The 16,168-nt window shown below is 44.0% G+C and overlaps 1 protein-coding gene across 1 annotated transcript in view; it reads right to left on the reverse strand.

Annotated features, from left to right (window-relative positions):
* The window catches only part of GTF2I (general transcription factor IIi), an 81,988-nt gene that overhangs the window by 57,058 nt on the left and 8,762 nt on the right, over window positions 1–16,168 (reverse strand). Inside the window, exons 2-3 of the mRNA XM_082493249.1 lie at window positions 12,668–12,773; window positions 11,120–11,258 (exon numbers count right to left, since the gene is read on the reverse strand). Coding sequence (XP_082349375.1) covers window positions 11,120–11,258; window positions 12,668–12,766 — 238 coding nt within the window. The 5' untranslated portion in view covers window positions 12,767–12,773. The remainder of the gene's footprint in view (window positions 1–11,119; window positions 11,259–12,667; window positions 12,774–16,168) is intronic.

Here is a 16,168-nt window from a genome sequence, read left to right on the forward strand (position 1 = left end):
AGCTATCCAGGTGTGTTCATTACTCAGAACACCCTTCCCCCTTACCTGCCCCGGGCAGCAGCAGACTGGGTCTGGCAGCCCAGCCCATCACTTGGCTGGAGAAGGCATCTCCTGCCTGTCACCATCCTTAGAAAATGAATATACTATAAAATGAATAGACTGCCTTAAAATAAAAAAATAAACCCTCTCACAGAAAATTTTGTGACAGAACAAGAAAAATGAAATACCCGAAACGATCAAATCTTAATTTGGCAATTTTTTCTCATTGCACGGCAGCAGTTAGACAGCTGCACCCCGACCTCTCCACCTTCCTGCCGTAAATAGACACTGTTGTGCTTCTGAATTGATGAAGAGCTACAGCTCAGCGCTGTTACACAACGCCTGTCCTGAAGGTGCACTGAAGCATAGTCTGAATGCCGAAACAGCCCACAAAACGTGGCTGTCTTCCAAGGCCCTGACTCGGGGATAAGGGCAAAGCTGCTGCGGGGAGGAGGGCGGCTGCATTTCTCCTGCCGAGCAGAGCACACCCCACCGGGTCGTGCAGAGACAAGTGACAAAACCAGCACTGACCATGTTTCGCCAGAATAAGAAACAACCAAAAAAAAAAAATAAAAATTCAAGCTTTAGCAGGGAAACAATTTGCTTAACTGAAATTTCCTCAAAAATGTGACCTGGAGATGTGATACTGTACAAACAAGAAGAGAGAAAAGCTGGTAGGATTCAGTACCTGAAGCGGATGGAGCTCAACACTCTTCTAGCAAAAGAGCTGTCAGTCCCACCCTACTTAAGACATCTTACAACACGAGAAGGTTTTTTAATCAAGTGGTTTTTAATCTCCCAGGTAGAAAAAGCCAAGAAGTGATTCTAAGAGTATGAATGTCACCCCTGCGCAGACACAGCGAGAGGCAACTTAAGGGCAACAATTCTTTTGTGACAACACTCATGTACGTATATTTTATCCATTTACTCTTAAGGAAAATTACTCTCTGAAAGTAACTATGAGCAACGAAAGAGGGAAAGTAAATGCGTGTGTGGCCAAAAGCGTTTTGCTTTGTTTTATAATGCATCCACCCAGTTCATCTCAGGGCTCTTTAAGGCCATCCACTTTTACAGTTCAGGAAATTGAAACCTCAAATTAAAGAAAAATCACTCGATGATTATCAAAGGATCACTTAAACCACAAGAAAAGCTAATCACCCGAGGCAGAATTTAGGAGCCAGGGATTTTCAAAAAGATGGGCTATCTAGGGTAATTTTCTGTTTGTTTGCGACTTCGAGGGAATGAGATGGGTGGTCTCCGCTGCACCGAGACTGAACTTTCTTAGCAAGGTTTTAAACTAGCTGTTACCGTCATAGCCCTTAACTGGCTGGGCAGGGGCTTCTGACCATCCAGCCAAGCAGCCTAGCTCTAATAAGGCTGCAAAAGAGGCTAGTTACCCAAATCTGAAATAAACCCAGGCAAACAGCGCGGAGCCGTGAGCTAGGCAGGGAGGGCACGGCTAAAGCTAAAGGTGCTGGGAAGAAAAGGCGTCTGGACTGGCACGCGACCTGCAAGAGTCTATTCCTGCCGCATCCATGGAGCCAGAGGCAGCCGACGGAGGCAAAGGAAGCACTCCTGAGGAAGGGAGGCAGAAAGCGATCTCATAAAACGCTTTAAAAATAACTTGTGTTTAACTATGTAACAGAAGCTTTGAAAATGCATTTGTCTTTTCATTTTGAGAACTTGGGAAAAGGGGTAAACTGTCTTGTAAAACCACGGGAAACTGCCAGTAGCGTAAAACTTGAGAAAAAACGGGTTAATTCACCCCTAATACCATGAGAAAGGGCTGCAGAGGAGATCATCCAAAACGCACGGCTAGCCAGGGCTGGCCATCACCCACTGCAGGCAAAGCCCTTTTACCAGCTTGGGAAATTGAAGGGGAGAAGAATGGCAGTAGAACAGAAAAGGAAGAGTATAGCAGGGCACACGGTAAAGCTAAAGAGAGGAGAATTAGTCTTTCACAAAGATCTAGGCTGTTAATGCAGAGTTCACCTAATGAACACATATTAATACGTGAGAAATATGCAGCACGGGACAGCTCAAAAATTACATTATTTGCATTTCAAAAGGTTGGGCAGAAGGGGACTGTAGGCTGAGCCCTTTAAGTGAGCTCAAAAACGGCAACAGCAATGGCAAAAAAAAAAAAAAAAAAAAGCAGCTCTGGGTAAGAAAGACAGGGCTGATTGCTTCGGATTTTATTGTTATTACTTGTAACTGCAAATGTTTGGTGAGTGCTAGGAATGTTATCTTTAAACTAACCCCTAAGCACATGATTTATTAGGAAGAAACTGATCAAGTCTTTAAGGGTAGAGGCTTTAACTCATAGCTGCATTCTGCAAACACAAAATAGAAAGTGAATGAAACTTAAAATCAAAAAAAAAAAAAAAAAAAGCTGTCGGGGATTCCAAGAATGAACACAGTTCAGTTAATTTATCAGGCAGTTACAACCACAACAGAAACGCTCCCGCAAAAATCTATGGGTGGGGCAGAAACAGATGCAAAATATGAATTAGTGCTTCCAATAAAGCGAGTACAATGTAAACACTTCAAGAGACTGGGGAAGCAGAAGCCCAGAGCGCTGGAGGCAATCACAATGTACACAGCAAACTGCCCGAGCTTTCCAGCCGGAACATCGGAAGCTTCGTGCTTTTTATTAAATAAACAAAGACACCCCATAAGCTTTAGCGATCGGGGCACTCCAGACAGCTCTGTAGCGTCCTGGGGAGACGGGGACCCCAGAACTCACTGCCAGTGCGGAGGTTTTACAGTCCTACAGAGCCCTGGGTGCAAATACGGAAGACCATCTCACCTGGAGAGCTGCAGAAGAAGAGGAAAGGAGAGGCACAAGAGGAAGGCAGCAGTTACCATGCCCACCACTCTCCCAAGCGAGGAGGACTATGCATCTGTTCCCTACTTAACCCCAGGCAGAGCGGGGCAGGTTAGCGCTAACGCATCACTAAACAGGCGCGATGACAGCCTGGCTCACACGATGTACAACGGACGAGGGAACGCTCAGGCGATCCCTTCCGCTAGCGGAGATGCAAGATCTTAACTCCCAAGCAACAGACGTGGTAGGAGTAAATACTTTATGTTTGCCAGCACGATTAGTCTGGGAAACGGTGATGGGCTACGGTCAGTGGGACCAGGAGCAGCCGTCCACCTCCTCTGGTCGTACAGTGTGCAGAAGGGCAAATTACTCCAAGTCACCTGCTGCAAAAAGGGAAGTGAAAACTCTGGAACACGACTGAGATCCACAACTGCGTAAGTTCCCATTGAGAGCGGCAGGGAGAAGTCTGTTCCAGCAGATAGTCGAACAACACACGCATCGAGCAGCGGTTGTTTTAAAGAGGCCGCTCCCAAATAGCTGGAAGGAAATCTGGCATCAAAAAAGAGGTCGAAAGTTACAGAGGTGTAAAACAGCTTGGCAACAGGAACGCAGCCTGACAGCTACAGCTTTAAAAAGCGACTATTTCAACATCCTTTTTTCCTGCTATGCGTTCTGTAAAGTGTACCCATTTTGAAGTGCACTGGAAGACCAAGGCTAAAGCAAGAATCACAGATACAGCCCCCCATTTGCATTTAAAATAGGTAATAGATTAACGATGGCATACGTGCAACTCCACGGGTGTTTTGTCACGATTAATCCTCCACCTGGCTCTTATGGTTTTCTTTCATTTACTATTTATGTCTACGATTTAATGACTCCTTTCCCTTCCAAAACATTCTATGGCTTCAGGAGCAGTAAAAACCACCGAAGTCTCAGCTGGCCACAGAACAGTTTAGGTCCCCAAACAAAACGACTGTGGGAAACCCAATTTCCACACTGGTACATCACCATCATCACCAAAAAGAACCGGTATTTTTCAACTAGCTGCATTGGTGTCAAGGGATTAGCCTCTGATCACCACAAAAAGCTGTCAGCCAGTTACAGAATGGGATTTTCACTATAATACCATAGCACATAATCAGAGACAAAGATGATGATGAAGATTGTCCTTTAGCTATTATAACGAGGACAAACACACAGGATCAATAGCAGCTAGACCCACTAATAACCTCTGTTATTAAGAGTAATACTGAAAAGGTATCAGGCTGCTTCCACACAGGTCAGGGGATTCAGTCTGTACTCAATTTCAAGTCTGAGATTCCGCTTTAGAGCTGCAAAGCTACACACCCCACTTAGATACTGCTTCTCAATTACTACAGGCACGACAAGTAAGATATACAGAATATAATCAGAGATAATCACAATAGTAAGGAAGAAGCAAATCAACTGTACTAATAGCTTTATTTACATCATTACTGGAGCATCCAAATAAAGTACCATAAAGGGACTACATCCAGGCTAGCAGCACAGTACGCACACGCGCTAGCAAGCTGCAGTGGCAGAGGCTATCTCAGCAGATTTGATCAAAGATATTTTTAAGTACAATTCTAAAATTAACCCAAGCTACTGGAGTTAATAAAAAAAAAAAAAAAAGTATTCACACTACTGTAGCTCGACTTCCACCTATCACCCTCTAAACACGAGATCTGTGCATGATGCTCTCAGGCCTGCAATATCCCAGTCTGTTCAGCATTGCTTATGAAGTAAATAGACGATACACAGATGGGATCAAACATGTAAATAGCTTCTTCCATTAGAAAAATGAAAGAAAGCAGCAAGACATGCAATCAGAGCTTCAGCACGTGTAAATTTATATTTCTACCAATACGCTATACACTTTACTGAGCTTTAGTTAAAAAATACTGGTCACGTATCTCTACGCCATACCTTTTGGATATCACCACCTACAAAGAGAACACCGTTCGAGACAAAACCACTGATTTATGAGCTATATACATGCCTACAGGTAGATGGCACGGAGACTTTCAGAAGCTTTGCTCTGCATTTTTAGGTACCTAAGGTGCTTTGTAGATCTGGCCCTGTTGCTAGTATTGCTTTTATGATTGCCAATATCGGAACTAATTGCACCTGTGGTGATGCAATGGAGAATATTATTTTTGAAACCTCAATCGCAAGAGAAGTATTTCACAAAATACTTCTAGTTTGAAAAAACGTATTAGGCAATTTGGAGTGCACATACCTCTTGTCAGTAAGACACAGCGTAAGACAGATAATGACAGGCAAACAGAGGAAGCTGCCGCCTTCAAACAGTTGGACCTTAGGGCTGTAGCCTCCATATGCATTTTTCCATTGGAGGTGACTCCAGCCAGTGCCACAAACTCCTCTGTAGGAAAGTCCTCATGCAGAGAGTGATCACAGAGCTTGTAGTCACTGCTGGTGAGATCTACTGAAGTAAGCAAAGCCATCGCTTGATGAAAGTGTATCCAGAGCATTCAGATGGCCTTCCAGCTGTCCAGGATCTCGGCATGCTGTATGTGATACCATGGAACAGCCCCAAGCCCAGGGGGAGCTCACTATGTTTGTAATCTGGTCTAGTGGAAGGTGTTCCTGCCCATGGCAGAGGTGTTAGAACTAGATGATCGTTAAGGTCCTTTCCAACTCTAACCAGGTAAGGAAAAACTGTTTCTGTCACTTGGAGAACAGCAAGAGTAAGATTTCATAAGGAGAATCCCTAGAAACAGATCAAAATTCTGCCCCTGAAGGGAACACAGAGAGCAAACAGAAGTGAGTGGTACCTCTTTGGCATAGCTGGGAAGATGCTGCCTGGAAAACAAGGCCTAGGCAGTAACAAATTTGCTTTAATTCCCCCCAGGCATCCCCCAGGCAATGGAGAGGAACAGCTAGGGATGAAGTAGGCTGACGCTCTCCAGTGTAGGCGTGACGTATAGACTGACTACTCCGAATCCCATTTGCATATCCTTAAAGACCAAAGGATTGCTCTACAGTCTTTTTGCCCATTTGAAACCTTCTTAGATACTAAGCTAAAAAGCTCATTCTCCACAGAGAAGAGATCCTGCACAGTGAACAGCAGCTCCTGTGGAAGCCAAAACCTGAAGTGAGGACAGCCGCTGCATAGCTATAATTACGGCTATAGAGTAGGAAGCCGGCATCTACCATAGCAAGACCCTAGACATGGTAGAACTTCAGCCAGAGATGCTTAATTCTCTCTAGACTACAGGGACGAGCTACTACAAGCCCAGAAATGCCAATTTCAGGTATGCAGATGGAAACTACAGCAGGCCAAAGTAGTCCAGCAGTTGCCAATCCAGTCAGAGACTTGCCAGTTTTGAGTTTGTTTTTTAAACCAGTAAGAGCTAGCCTTTCAGGTTTCCGATTTTGTTTGCTTTTTCCACTCGCCTCTAAAGAGCTGAAGCATTACATTAGTTACAGAGTCAAGGAGATAGGGGGAGCACAATGCCAGAAGAATTCCCCAGAAAACCTGACAATTGTATTTGCTCAAAGGCCAGAAGCATACAATGAGACGGAAGCCTAGCCGCAGATCTTCAAGAGGATCCACAGTAGCCTAGTTTATCACAGAATGGCAGAGTTGGAAGGAACCTTAAAGATCACCTCATTCCAACCCCCTGCCCTGGGCAGGGACACCTCCCCCCAGCCCAGGTTGCTCCAAGCCCCGTCCAACCTGGCCTTGAACACCTCCAGGGATGGGGCAGCCACAGCTTCTCGGGGCAACCTGCGCCAGGGGCTCACCACCCTCAGGGTAAAGAATTTCTTCCTGATATCTAATCTAAATCTCCCCTCTTTCAGTTAAAACCATTCCCCCTCACCCTATGGCTCCCCTCCCTGACCAAGAGTCCCTCTCCAGCTTTCCTGGAGCCCTTTTAGGTACTAGAGGGAGCTCTGAGGTTTCCCCGGAGTCTTCTCCAGGCTGAACAACCCCAACTGTCTCAGCCTGTCTTCACAGTAGGGGGCTCCAGCCCCCTTCTTATGGGAAGGGTCATTTTACTTGCCTGCAGATGATGGTAGATATCCAAAAGGGAACAGTAATCCACATACCAAAGATACTGAGGAGTCAAAGCTGAGCAATCCTTCCCATAAGGCCTTTGGAGCAGCGCGTGCCATTCATCCATCTCGAACGGGAGGAACAGCTAGGCCCATTAAAAACACTTGGATTCTGAGTTTTCTCGAAGCTACAAGGAGCTCTTGCAACCTGTGGCTGGATGGACATGGAGGTACAGATAAGAAGAGTGAAAGACGCTGGGCCAAAGTCTCTAGCAGGATTTGAAGCCAAACTCCGGCTCATACCAGATGCATTGTTAAGATCAGCATGGAAACCTGCGGCCACCAGAAGAAAAACGAAGGCTCCTAAAAATAGAGGACCTGTCATACAAGATGAAGCATCTACAGATGCAAGATGGCCTCATCTCAGGCAAGCAAGCCCAGAGCCCTGGCACCAAAGAAGGAAAAAGCAGCATGACTGGGAGAGCTGACAGAAAGTTGCAGAACTAGCAGGATTACACTTCCATCTGACCTAAATACCGATGGTGCAACAGCCGGTACCAGTGGAAATGCTAGCAGAGGCAACCAGGATTCTTGGAGAACAATCAGCTCCTTGACAGATGGGATGGAACACACAGCGCTAGGTAAATCTCTTTCAAAGTCCAGAGCAGATGACCAAAAAGGTGTTTTCTGAGTCAGGAAGCTTTTCTGAAAGTTCACTTCTGACAGGCAAACACAACCTGGGGATGATGGGGCCTCTTCTGTTTTTGTTTGGTTGGTTGGTTGGTTGGTTTGGTTTTTTTTTTTGTTGGTTTGTTTGTTTTATAAACCTCCGGCTCCATTCAAATGAGAATGAATTCCACAGAGCTGCTACCAAACCTTGAACAAACGTCAAGAGAAACTGCCGAGATGAAAGATGAATACATGAAGGGAACAGCATTCTTGAGACACCGCAGGAAAAAAAGTCTCCTGTTCAGCATGGCTGATAACCCACAACTCCACAGCAATCCAGAGAGCAAGAAGGCACTTCATCTTCCCAGGGCCATCCAAGAAGAACTGAGGACCGCACAATACACATCAGCAGAGAACAGCAACTAAAACAAAGACGTAACGGTAGGGCAAGACGTGGATGATCTTGATTGCTCACAGTGCACAAGCATCCACGTCGGTCCATTTTCTGAAGATGAGCAGTCACCTGAAGAATATACTCTTTTTATGTACAATACAAACTTACACAGGCTTAGAATGACTGACACAGCGGGTTACCTAAGCTACACCTTATACGTACAACAACATACAGTTCTACATTGACTGAAACATACCCTTTCACTGTAACACGGGGCTTACAGCCATCTCAATCAAGCACACTTCAGAAGGATATACTATCTGACCCAATTTTAAGTAATTAAGGCCTGTTGACTGGTTTTTCAACGCTCACTACACAACCCATATTAACATTAAAAAAAAAAGCATTGCTATAATTTGTTTCTAATGCATTTTCTTAAGGTAACAAGTGCATGAGATACGCGCGGGGCTCCTCCTTCCCCCGCAGCTAGGTTAGGGAACCCACGTGGGTGAAAGTTGTTATGAATAAAAGCCACAGGAAACCAGACTCCACTGTCGCTTTCACTGAACCGCTGTTATTTTTATCAGTCCTATATGGCTATGAAAGCATAGACGCTACTTCCTTCATAATCCTCATATATACGTTTCATGAAGTTAGCCCACCAAATTCTACTCATTGCTAAAAATAAGCAGCGGGTATGAAGCCTGAGCCCTCCAAATTCTGCAAACTCTCCATATTTACTCAACCTGTACAAAGGAGCTGTGGGAAAAGTGGAAGTAAAGACTGGACACGCACGCTGGTTTGTCACAACAGAGTCAGACAGAGCCAGAGGAATGCTTTAGTAACTACACTTCTGTTTCCATACTTAAAGAAAAACGAAGAGACCCACACAAGTGGAGAGGTAATCCTCAGCACCATGTGTTCCACAGGCTGACACCACAGCTGCATTAAAAAGGTTTAATTCTAACAGCAATGTAAGAACCTCTTGGAAGCCTTTATTAATCATAAAGGAACAAGAAGGGTGCAACTCTGGCCTATTAAGAACACAACCTGTAGCCCTCCTGGATTTTTCCAAAACACCTACTAAAGTCACAGCTCCCATTGTCTATTGCTAGCTTTCATATTTAACTGAAGAAGTAAAGCGCAAGGGGAAAGGAACTGTTGCCTCCACAGTTCTAAGTTTTAGATCAGAAGACTTTACACTATAAACTTCCTCAAGACTTCAGAGTTGTCAAAGGCAGCGTTGGAATCAGCATCGCCAGGAATATGGAATGCTGTTATTCCTAAAAACTGGTGTTCTGAAGTCAAGTTTTCTGGAGTTAACAACTTTGTCAGCAGCAGGAGAAAACTACCTCCAGCATCAAAATTCCCCGGAAAGCACGGGGAATATGCACTCGGTGAAACCTGAGTTTAGGTGGCTTTATGCACACGGAGCTACACCACGATGTTCTGCAAGAAGCATAATGAAAACACTGTTTTCAAAGTGGATATTGCTTAATCTCGTCAGCCTGACAGTACAAACACACTGCCCAAGAATGAGTATCTTGTAACCGGAATAAAGCAGAGGATGGGGATTATCAGAACGAATGTTAAGATTTAAACTCATGCACATACTTACAGGAACCACGTCTGACACAGTCGAACACAAGCATGGATAAGAAGCCAGTGCTTCCCATGGTACAGAACAAGAAATACAGATCTAGCCAGGCAGATCAAACATCAAATCCCAGTTAGTCCAGACTCCCCACCAACAGATGTGCCCAGTATACAACGTCTCCAGTATATCAGGGCCCATGATACTACTGTACTGGCAATAAACCAAAGTATCTAGGACCTCAGGGAAGCCCTTTAAGGAACAATACCAACAAAACAAAAAAGAAATCAGGTGGAAAACTGAACTGCCCCCTATTATTCAGCTAACAGTTTTCATAAATACCAGCATCATAAGACTGCCCCTGTAAAAAATAAAAAAAAAGGAATTGATTCATTATACTTGATTCCTGAGTGAGGTCGTAATTCTGTATTTTGATATCAGTTGTCTGTTACAATGCAACATGGTGGTGACTTTCCTTAGAGTAAACACGCTTATGCGCGCAGAAAGTCACTGTCCAAGCCAGCAGGACAGTGGCAAAAATCCAGAGCCCCACCACAAAAAAGTAACTTGGGAGACAAAACCTCCAGGACAATTTTAACTGGCAGCAAATGCATTTTTAGGAGCAAATGTTTCTGTTACAGATTAAACACGGTCGATTTCCAAGCAGTATTTAACTAGTCAAGCCAGAACATTTTACAGCTGTTGCTTTTAAACTCCCCCCAGACTGATTCTTCTCTCATACCCTGCTCTTGACCTGCATCTTCTCCCTTTTCCTAGGCAGGTAAACGTGCATTTTGTTATTGATTAAGCAGTGTCCATCAACAACACTTTCCTAAATGAGCACATCAGTGCTCCCCCAAAGAGTCACCGAATTTTTGAAATCCGACTCCTAAAAATACTGTCCTGTACTCAACTGATCACGTGTTACGAACACAAAAGTTCCACTCTCTTACTATAAAAATGAAATCAAACAAAAAGCACACCCTAGATGTACTTAAAGGAGTAGAAAAGCAATGCAGATGTAATTTTAAGTCATTATGGTACAGATACAGATCTCTGTCTACTAAATAACAGTGACTACATAAAAAAAATAATATCTTGTCAAAAATGTGCATCTGCTTTAATCGGGCAGGAAGAGATGTGAAGAACCAGGACCATCTGAGCTGACAGCAGCAGTCTACTACCTGCTCAGTGTCCCGCCCAGCCTTCACCAGTGGCAAAAAGACTTGGAGGAGGGGATACAAAGAAAAATTAACATGCACTAGGCAAGGCAGGATGTGTCGTGAGGGCGGACAGTCTAATACTTCTTATTGTGCTAGTTTGTCACATTACCTAAGAAAAAAATGAACATTTCCAGCCACGGTTGAAATAACACTCCAAAACAAGACCACTGTTACTGATCACTTTTATGTTCTTGAACAGCTGGTTTTGCCGTAGCCAACGTAATTATAGCACGTAGCCATGATATACAGAACTTCACTCCCCAAAGTTATTAGTGTTATGCAATATGCATTAAGCAGCTTGTAAAATACAAAAATACAGCATTGAAACTTACAGTATTTAACAAAATTCTTCTGAAAATCTTTCCTAGAATTGACAAAGGCTCTTCCTCTTTCAGTTCCAACTACAAACACATCTGTTTCATATACAGCAATACAGGCAACTTCTGCCTTGGACTTGGCAAGTTCTTTACACTATGAAAAGAGAAACAAAAAGCTTTTATTACCATAGTTAAGAGTACAGTTAACAGAAACGTATGTGGTATCATGTAAAACAGTTATTACTTCTGCTGCCAGCATCCACCCTTCAGCGGTACTGCAAGCAACATAACATCAGCCATTAGCAAAGGATAATTTATACATCTGGAGTGCTTTTCATCAGGAATCTTAAAAGCATTGTAGGTGCATTAGTGAAATTAAAGCCTCGTCTAGACCCAGAGATTGCACTGTTTTTAATTAAAATGATTTATGACATCAATCCATGTGAAATTATCCCTTCCCTGTTAGATAATCACACTGAGTGTCTTACACCAACCCCGACTTTCAACAGAGCGTACGGGACTTTTGTTCATTCAGAGCACACTTATCCCACCCGGTGTTCGGAGGGGAAAGGTGTGGTGGTGGCAAGCAGAAGGCTGCCTGCCGTCTGCCTTGTCCTGCCCGCCGTGCTCAGGCTCAGCCGAATTCCTCCAGCGCGGAAGGATTGGACCTTCCCTCTGAACTCCTACGCGTGTTCTCCTGGGAGAAATTCCTGGCAAAGAAATAAGGCAGGAAGCCTGCGGTGCAAGGAGAGCGCAAAGATCCTAAGAAAATTAGGGAGATCATCAAGAAGTGTTCACAAAAAGTCAATTTCTCCTAAGAACTCTGATCCGAGTTTGCTGTTATCTATACAGACACCAAAAACTGCAGCATGAGAGGAAAAATGTGACACAAAGCCTTTAGGATCCGAATATACCCATTGGGGGAATAAGGCATGCAATCAATTACCTTATAATCATCTCATTCAAGTTTCATTGCCAAAAAGAAAATTTTTGTTATTGCTTATCATTTAAGAAAACAATTTCAAAGAACGAAATCTTTGACGGTGCTTCAACTGTGAGGGAACAGGACAGGCATTTTCACTCACAGCCCTGGCCAACCTTAAACCCCACCACGCAATGATTAAATAATTTCTACAAAACAGGTGATACTCCAACTTATAAAAAAACAAACATATTTTCTGAAGAAGTTTTGTTGAATCGGTACAGCAGCAGAGGACAAGGCGCTGGCCTCAAGACCATTTATTCACTCTATATTACAGATGACAAAGAGCAGAACATATTCTTGCCTTTCAACCACGCTCCACCTGAGCAATCAAGAAATATTTCCCATTTGTTTAATTTGACAAAATAATTTTTCAAACCACCACAGCACAAGAAGAAACAAGACGGCTGTTGAGCAGACAGTCAGCACGTTTTTCCACAAGCAAAGAGAGTTACAGCATGCAATAAGGTATAGCTACAACATCCCATCTTTGCTGCTCCCCAGCGGGAGGGAATATACTGGTGTAACCCTACACATGCCAAGACAGAGTTATGACGCAGCTGCTTAACTTCTCTACTAACCATTGACTCGAGTGCTGACATGAGGAATGTAACCACCATTCTGCTTTCAGAGGAGTCCTCATCATGGATGGATGTTGCCGGTGCGGCAGTTTGGGCCATTTTCCTCCTAGAAAAGGAAATAAAAAACCCTGTTCAGATACACACAACAGTGCAAGAAAACTAAAACCTGTCTTACAGAAGCAAAGAAAACAAAATATTCAAAACCCCAGAAGACACTTCATCATACACACACAAGCAAGCCAATATACAGGCTAATTAACAGGAGGAAGCGCTCGCTCTTCTGTGCTTTCACGCTTCCCACTGCTTCATCCAAAGCTGGAGCTACACATTCAAAAGTTAATGTTGTGCCATGATTAGACCGCAAACCCCTTGTGCCTAGAGAGATGCCTATTCATTGATTAGCTGAATTTACATTGATTTTTCTTTCTAAGCATATTCGCAACTCCAGCAGTCTAGGTAAACACAGCAAAACCCCCTGGCATTAACGTACAGAAAAGAAATGGCAAATCATAGTTATGGCACAAGTATTGCAACAATCCTTCCTGCAATTACCGTGGTCTAACTCAAAAGAAACCACCACCACCCTGCCCCAAAATCATGGCCTCGCCTCGGAGTATCAGTAAGCAGAACATCACATTTTTATTCGCATGTTCTTCAGTTGTAGGATTAACTCCAAAGCTAAGTAGTCCCAATTAGGATGCTAAAATTAAAAACGGAATTTCAACAGTGACACAAAAAAGAGATTTAAACCTGTTTTCTGTATGTCATTCAGGAGAATTTCAACTTATTTAAGACATAAATAATAATCAGGACTTGTTCATGCTTCTGCTGGTAGAACTGTCTATACAAGAATGAATAAATTGAGAATGAAGTTTCAGCAGCTGCTAAGAGCACATTTTTCTATTGGAGTGTTGCAACTTGCGATGTTTACACCTATCTAAAGCAATAACCTGACATGCCTCGGGGAGGAGAGAACTGGTAGAGACTTCGCTGTTACAACTCCATGGGCAAGTCTTGAGAAAAATCACCTCAAAAGTCAAGATAGCTCAGATAAACGGGACATTTCACAACAGCTCGATGAGACATCTTGCTGCTCCTGTAGAACCTGGACACAAGCGGCTCAACCTTCCAAAGGTGACGTGTATCCTATCAGATGTGCAGACAAGTCAGGGCAGTACAAATAACCACTGCACGCGATAATATACGCTTACCTTCAAAAAAATGGCAGCGGGTTGTTCTTTTGACAGGACTTTGAGCACTTCAGCCTGCAAGCTGGAGGGGAGGGGTGGGGAAAGCTAACCACCCAACACACAGCCAGCAGCCTGCTGGCTCCCCAGCCCCAGGCCAGCGAGGTTTAAATAGCTTTAAACCTGTGTTACGGATAAACTGGCAGTGGCATAGTCAGCAGCTGTTTCAGGATGCAGATCATGAGAGGTCTGAACCATATCGATTGCTTCAGTGACCTAAGAGAGGGTCTGCTGGGGATGGGGAGGCAGAGGCTGATGGGGTTATCCTCCAGAAGAAGAGGGGCATCTTGCTTATTGCTTGTGGAATATCAGAGGGAAAAGGGAGGTTACGATGTGGCGTAAATAAATCAATCTTCACTGAACCACGATTTTTCATACCTAATACAGTTCTCAAGCTCATCATTGGAACTCCTTTAGGGTTGGGATGCTGACAGTGATTTTAAACATGATACCTTTTAGACTTTTTAAAACGATATCTTAACAATCTGATATCAAAGATGAAATGAAACGTAACTACACAATTCCCCTTTCTCCCATGTCTCTACTCACTGTTCCGCATCAGTTCAACACCTCCCAAGCTAGTGGTGGCACAGACAGACGCACCTACCCCAATCTAGGTGAAAAATCACGCTGTGTAAAAACAATTTCTTTTCTATTTTGCAGAGGTACCTTGTCCAGAAAACAGACCAAGGAAATTCTAGCCATCATTTGAAGGCTGTGGATGCAGAAGCACGTCAGAGAGGTGCCAGCTCAGGCTGTCTCCCTCATGCAGAATTGCTGCCATCCCTGGAAGGCAGTTTCTGATCCACGGCAAGTCAGGGAGCTTGCCCAGTGAAGGGCAAGGAGAAGTGCTCCACTGGACCAGGTCTGTTGTGGTTTAACCCCAGCCAGCAGTGAGGACCACGCAGCCACTCGCTCACCGCCCCCCCACCCGCCAGTAAGGTAGGGGGAAAAGGAGTGGAAAGGAAGAAGACTCATGGGTTGAAATAAAGACAGTTTAATAGAACAGTAATGGAAGATATAATAATAATAACAATTATAATAATGGTAAAAGAATATACAAAATAAAATAATACAACACAAGTCATTCTCACCAGCTGACGACCCATTGCCCAGCCCGCCCTGAGCAGCAATCATGGCTCTCTGCCCCCCCCCCCCTCCCCAGCCAACCCCCATTTATCTACTGAGCGTGGCATCTATGGTATGGAATACTCTTTTGGCCAGCTTGTCCCATCCACGCTCCCCCTCAGCTCCTATGGGGAGTCGAAGAAGTCCTTGACTTCATATAAACATCACTTAGCAACAACTGAAACAATATGCGTTATTAACATTCTTCTCATACTTAATCCAAAACACAGCAGCTACTAGGAAGAAAATTAACTCTGTCCCAGCTGAAACCAGGACAGGGTCCCAGTTTGGTTCACTGCACAGCCCCACAAACAGCCGTCCTGGCTCAACGGAGAGGACAGCACATCCTAAGTTACTTTGCTGCGGCACGTGAGGCCACAGCCTCAGTATATCAGAATCGCATTTGGATCGGGAGTTGGGTTAGGTTATCGTTGGACTACTCTTCTAATAAGATTTGGAAGAGTCTTTCCAAATTGGAATGTCATAGTGCCTTGTATTTTTAGGACACCCATTCTTTAACCAGCATGCTGCCAGACTGGTGTTCAGCGTAGATTCAAGAGACATCCCGTTGCACCACGGCAGCACAAGAGGATTTTTTCTTACCCACTTGACAGCAAGTCACATGTGAAAGATGCCCCTCCCACCATTTCTCCCTTTCAAACACCAGTTTTCTCCACTATTCTTATCTATACCACTGGGACAGTGCTTATTACTGGAAAGAGTAAGCTACAGTCCACTAGGTGTAATGAACCTGGCTGCCTTTCCAAGATCCAGCCCTTAGAAAGCGTCTGACACCACCATTGCCCAACGTAAATCCCCAGTGCAAAGCCTTGAAAAAAGTATAACCCCGTACCCATTACCAACGTGCTACACAAAAAGGCCAATTTAAAAATCATCCTTTGAACAACTGCAAGCTAGCTGCCAGAGTACCACTTATGCTACATCTATGAATCTTAATCACATATTGCTAAAAAAGAACTTCCAGATCAGTTAATATTAGTTATAATTACTAATAAATCCTTCAGTTTAACTGTGCCAAGATGAGCCTTTGCCCAAGTAAAGGCTTGTAACAATGAACAAAGCCTTGCAAAAATACAGTGGGGTAGGGTACCGAGGATGTAGAATT

This window comes from Vanellus vanellus (genome assembly GCF_965231255.1).
Source record: "Vanellus vanellus genome assembly, chromosome: 19".
Classification (NCBI taxonomy): domain Eukaryota; kingdom Metazoa; phylum Chordata; class Aves; order Charadriiformes; family Charadriidae; genus Vanellus; species Vanellus vanellus.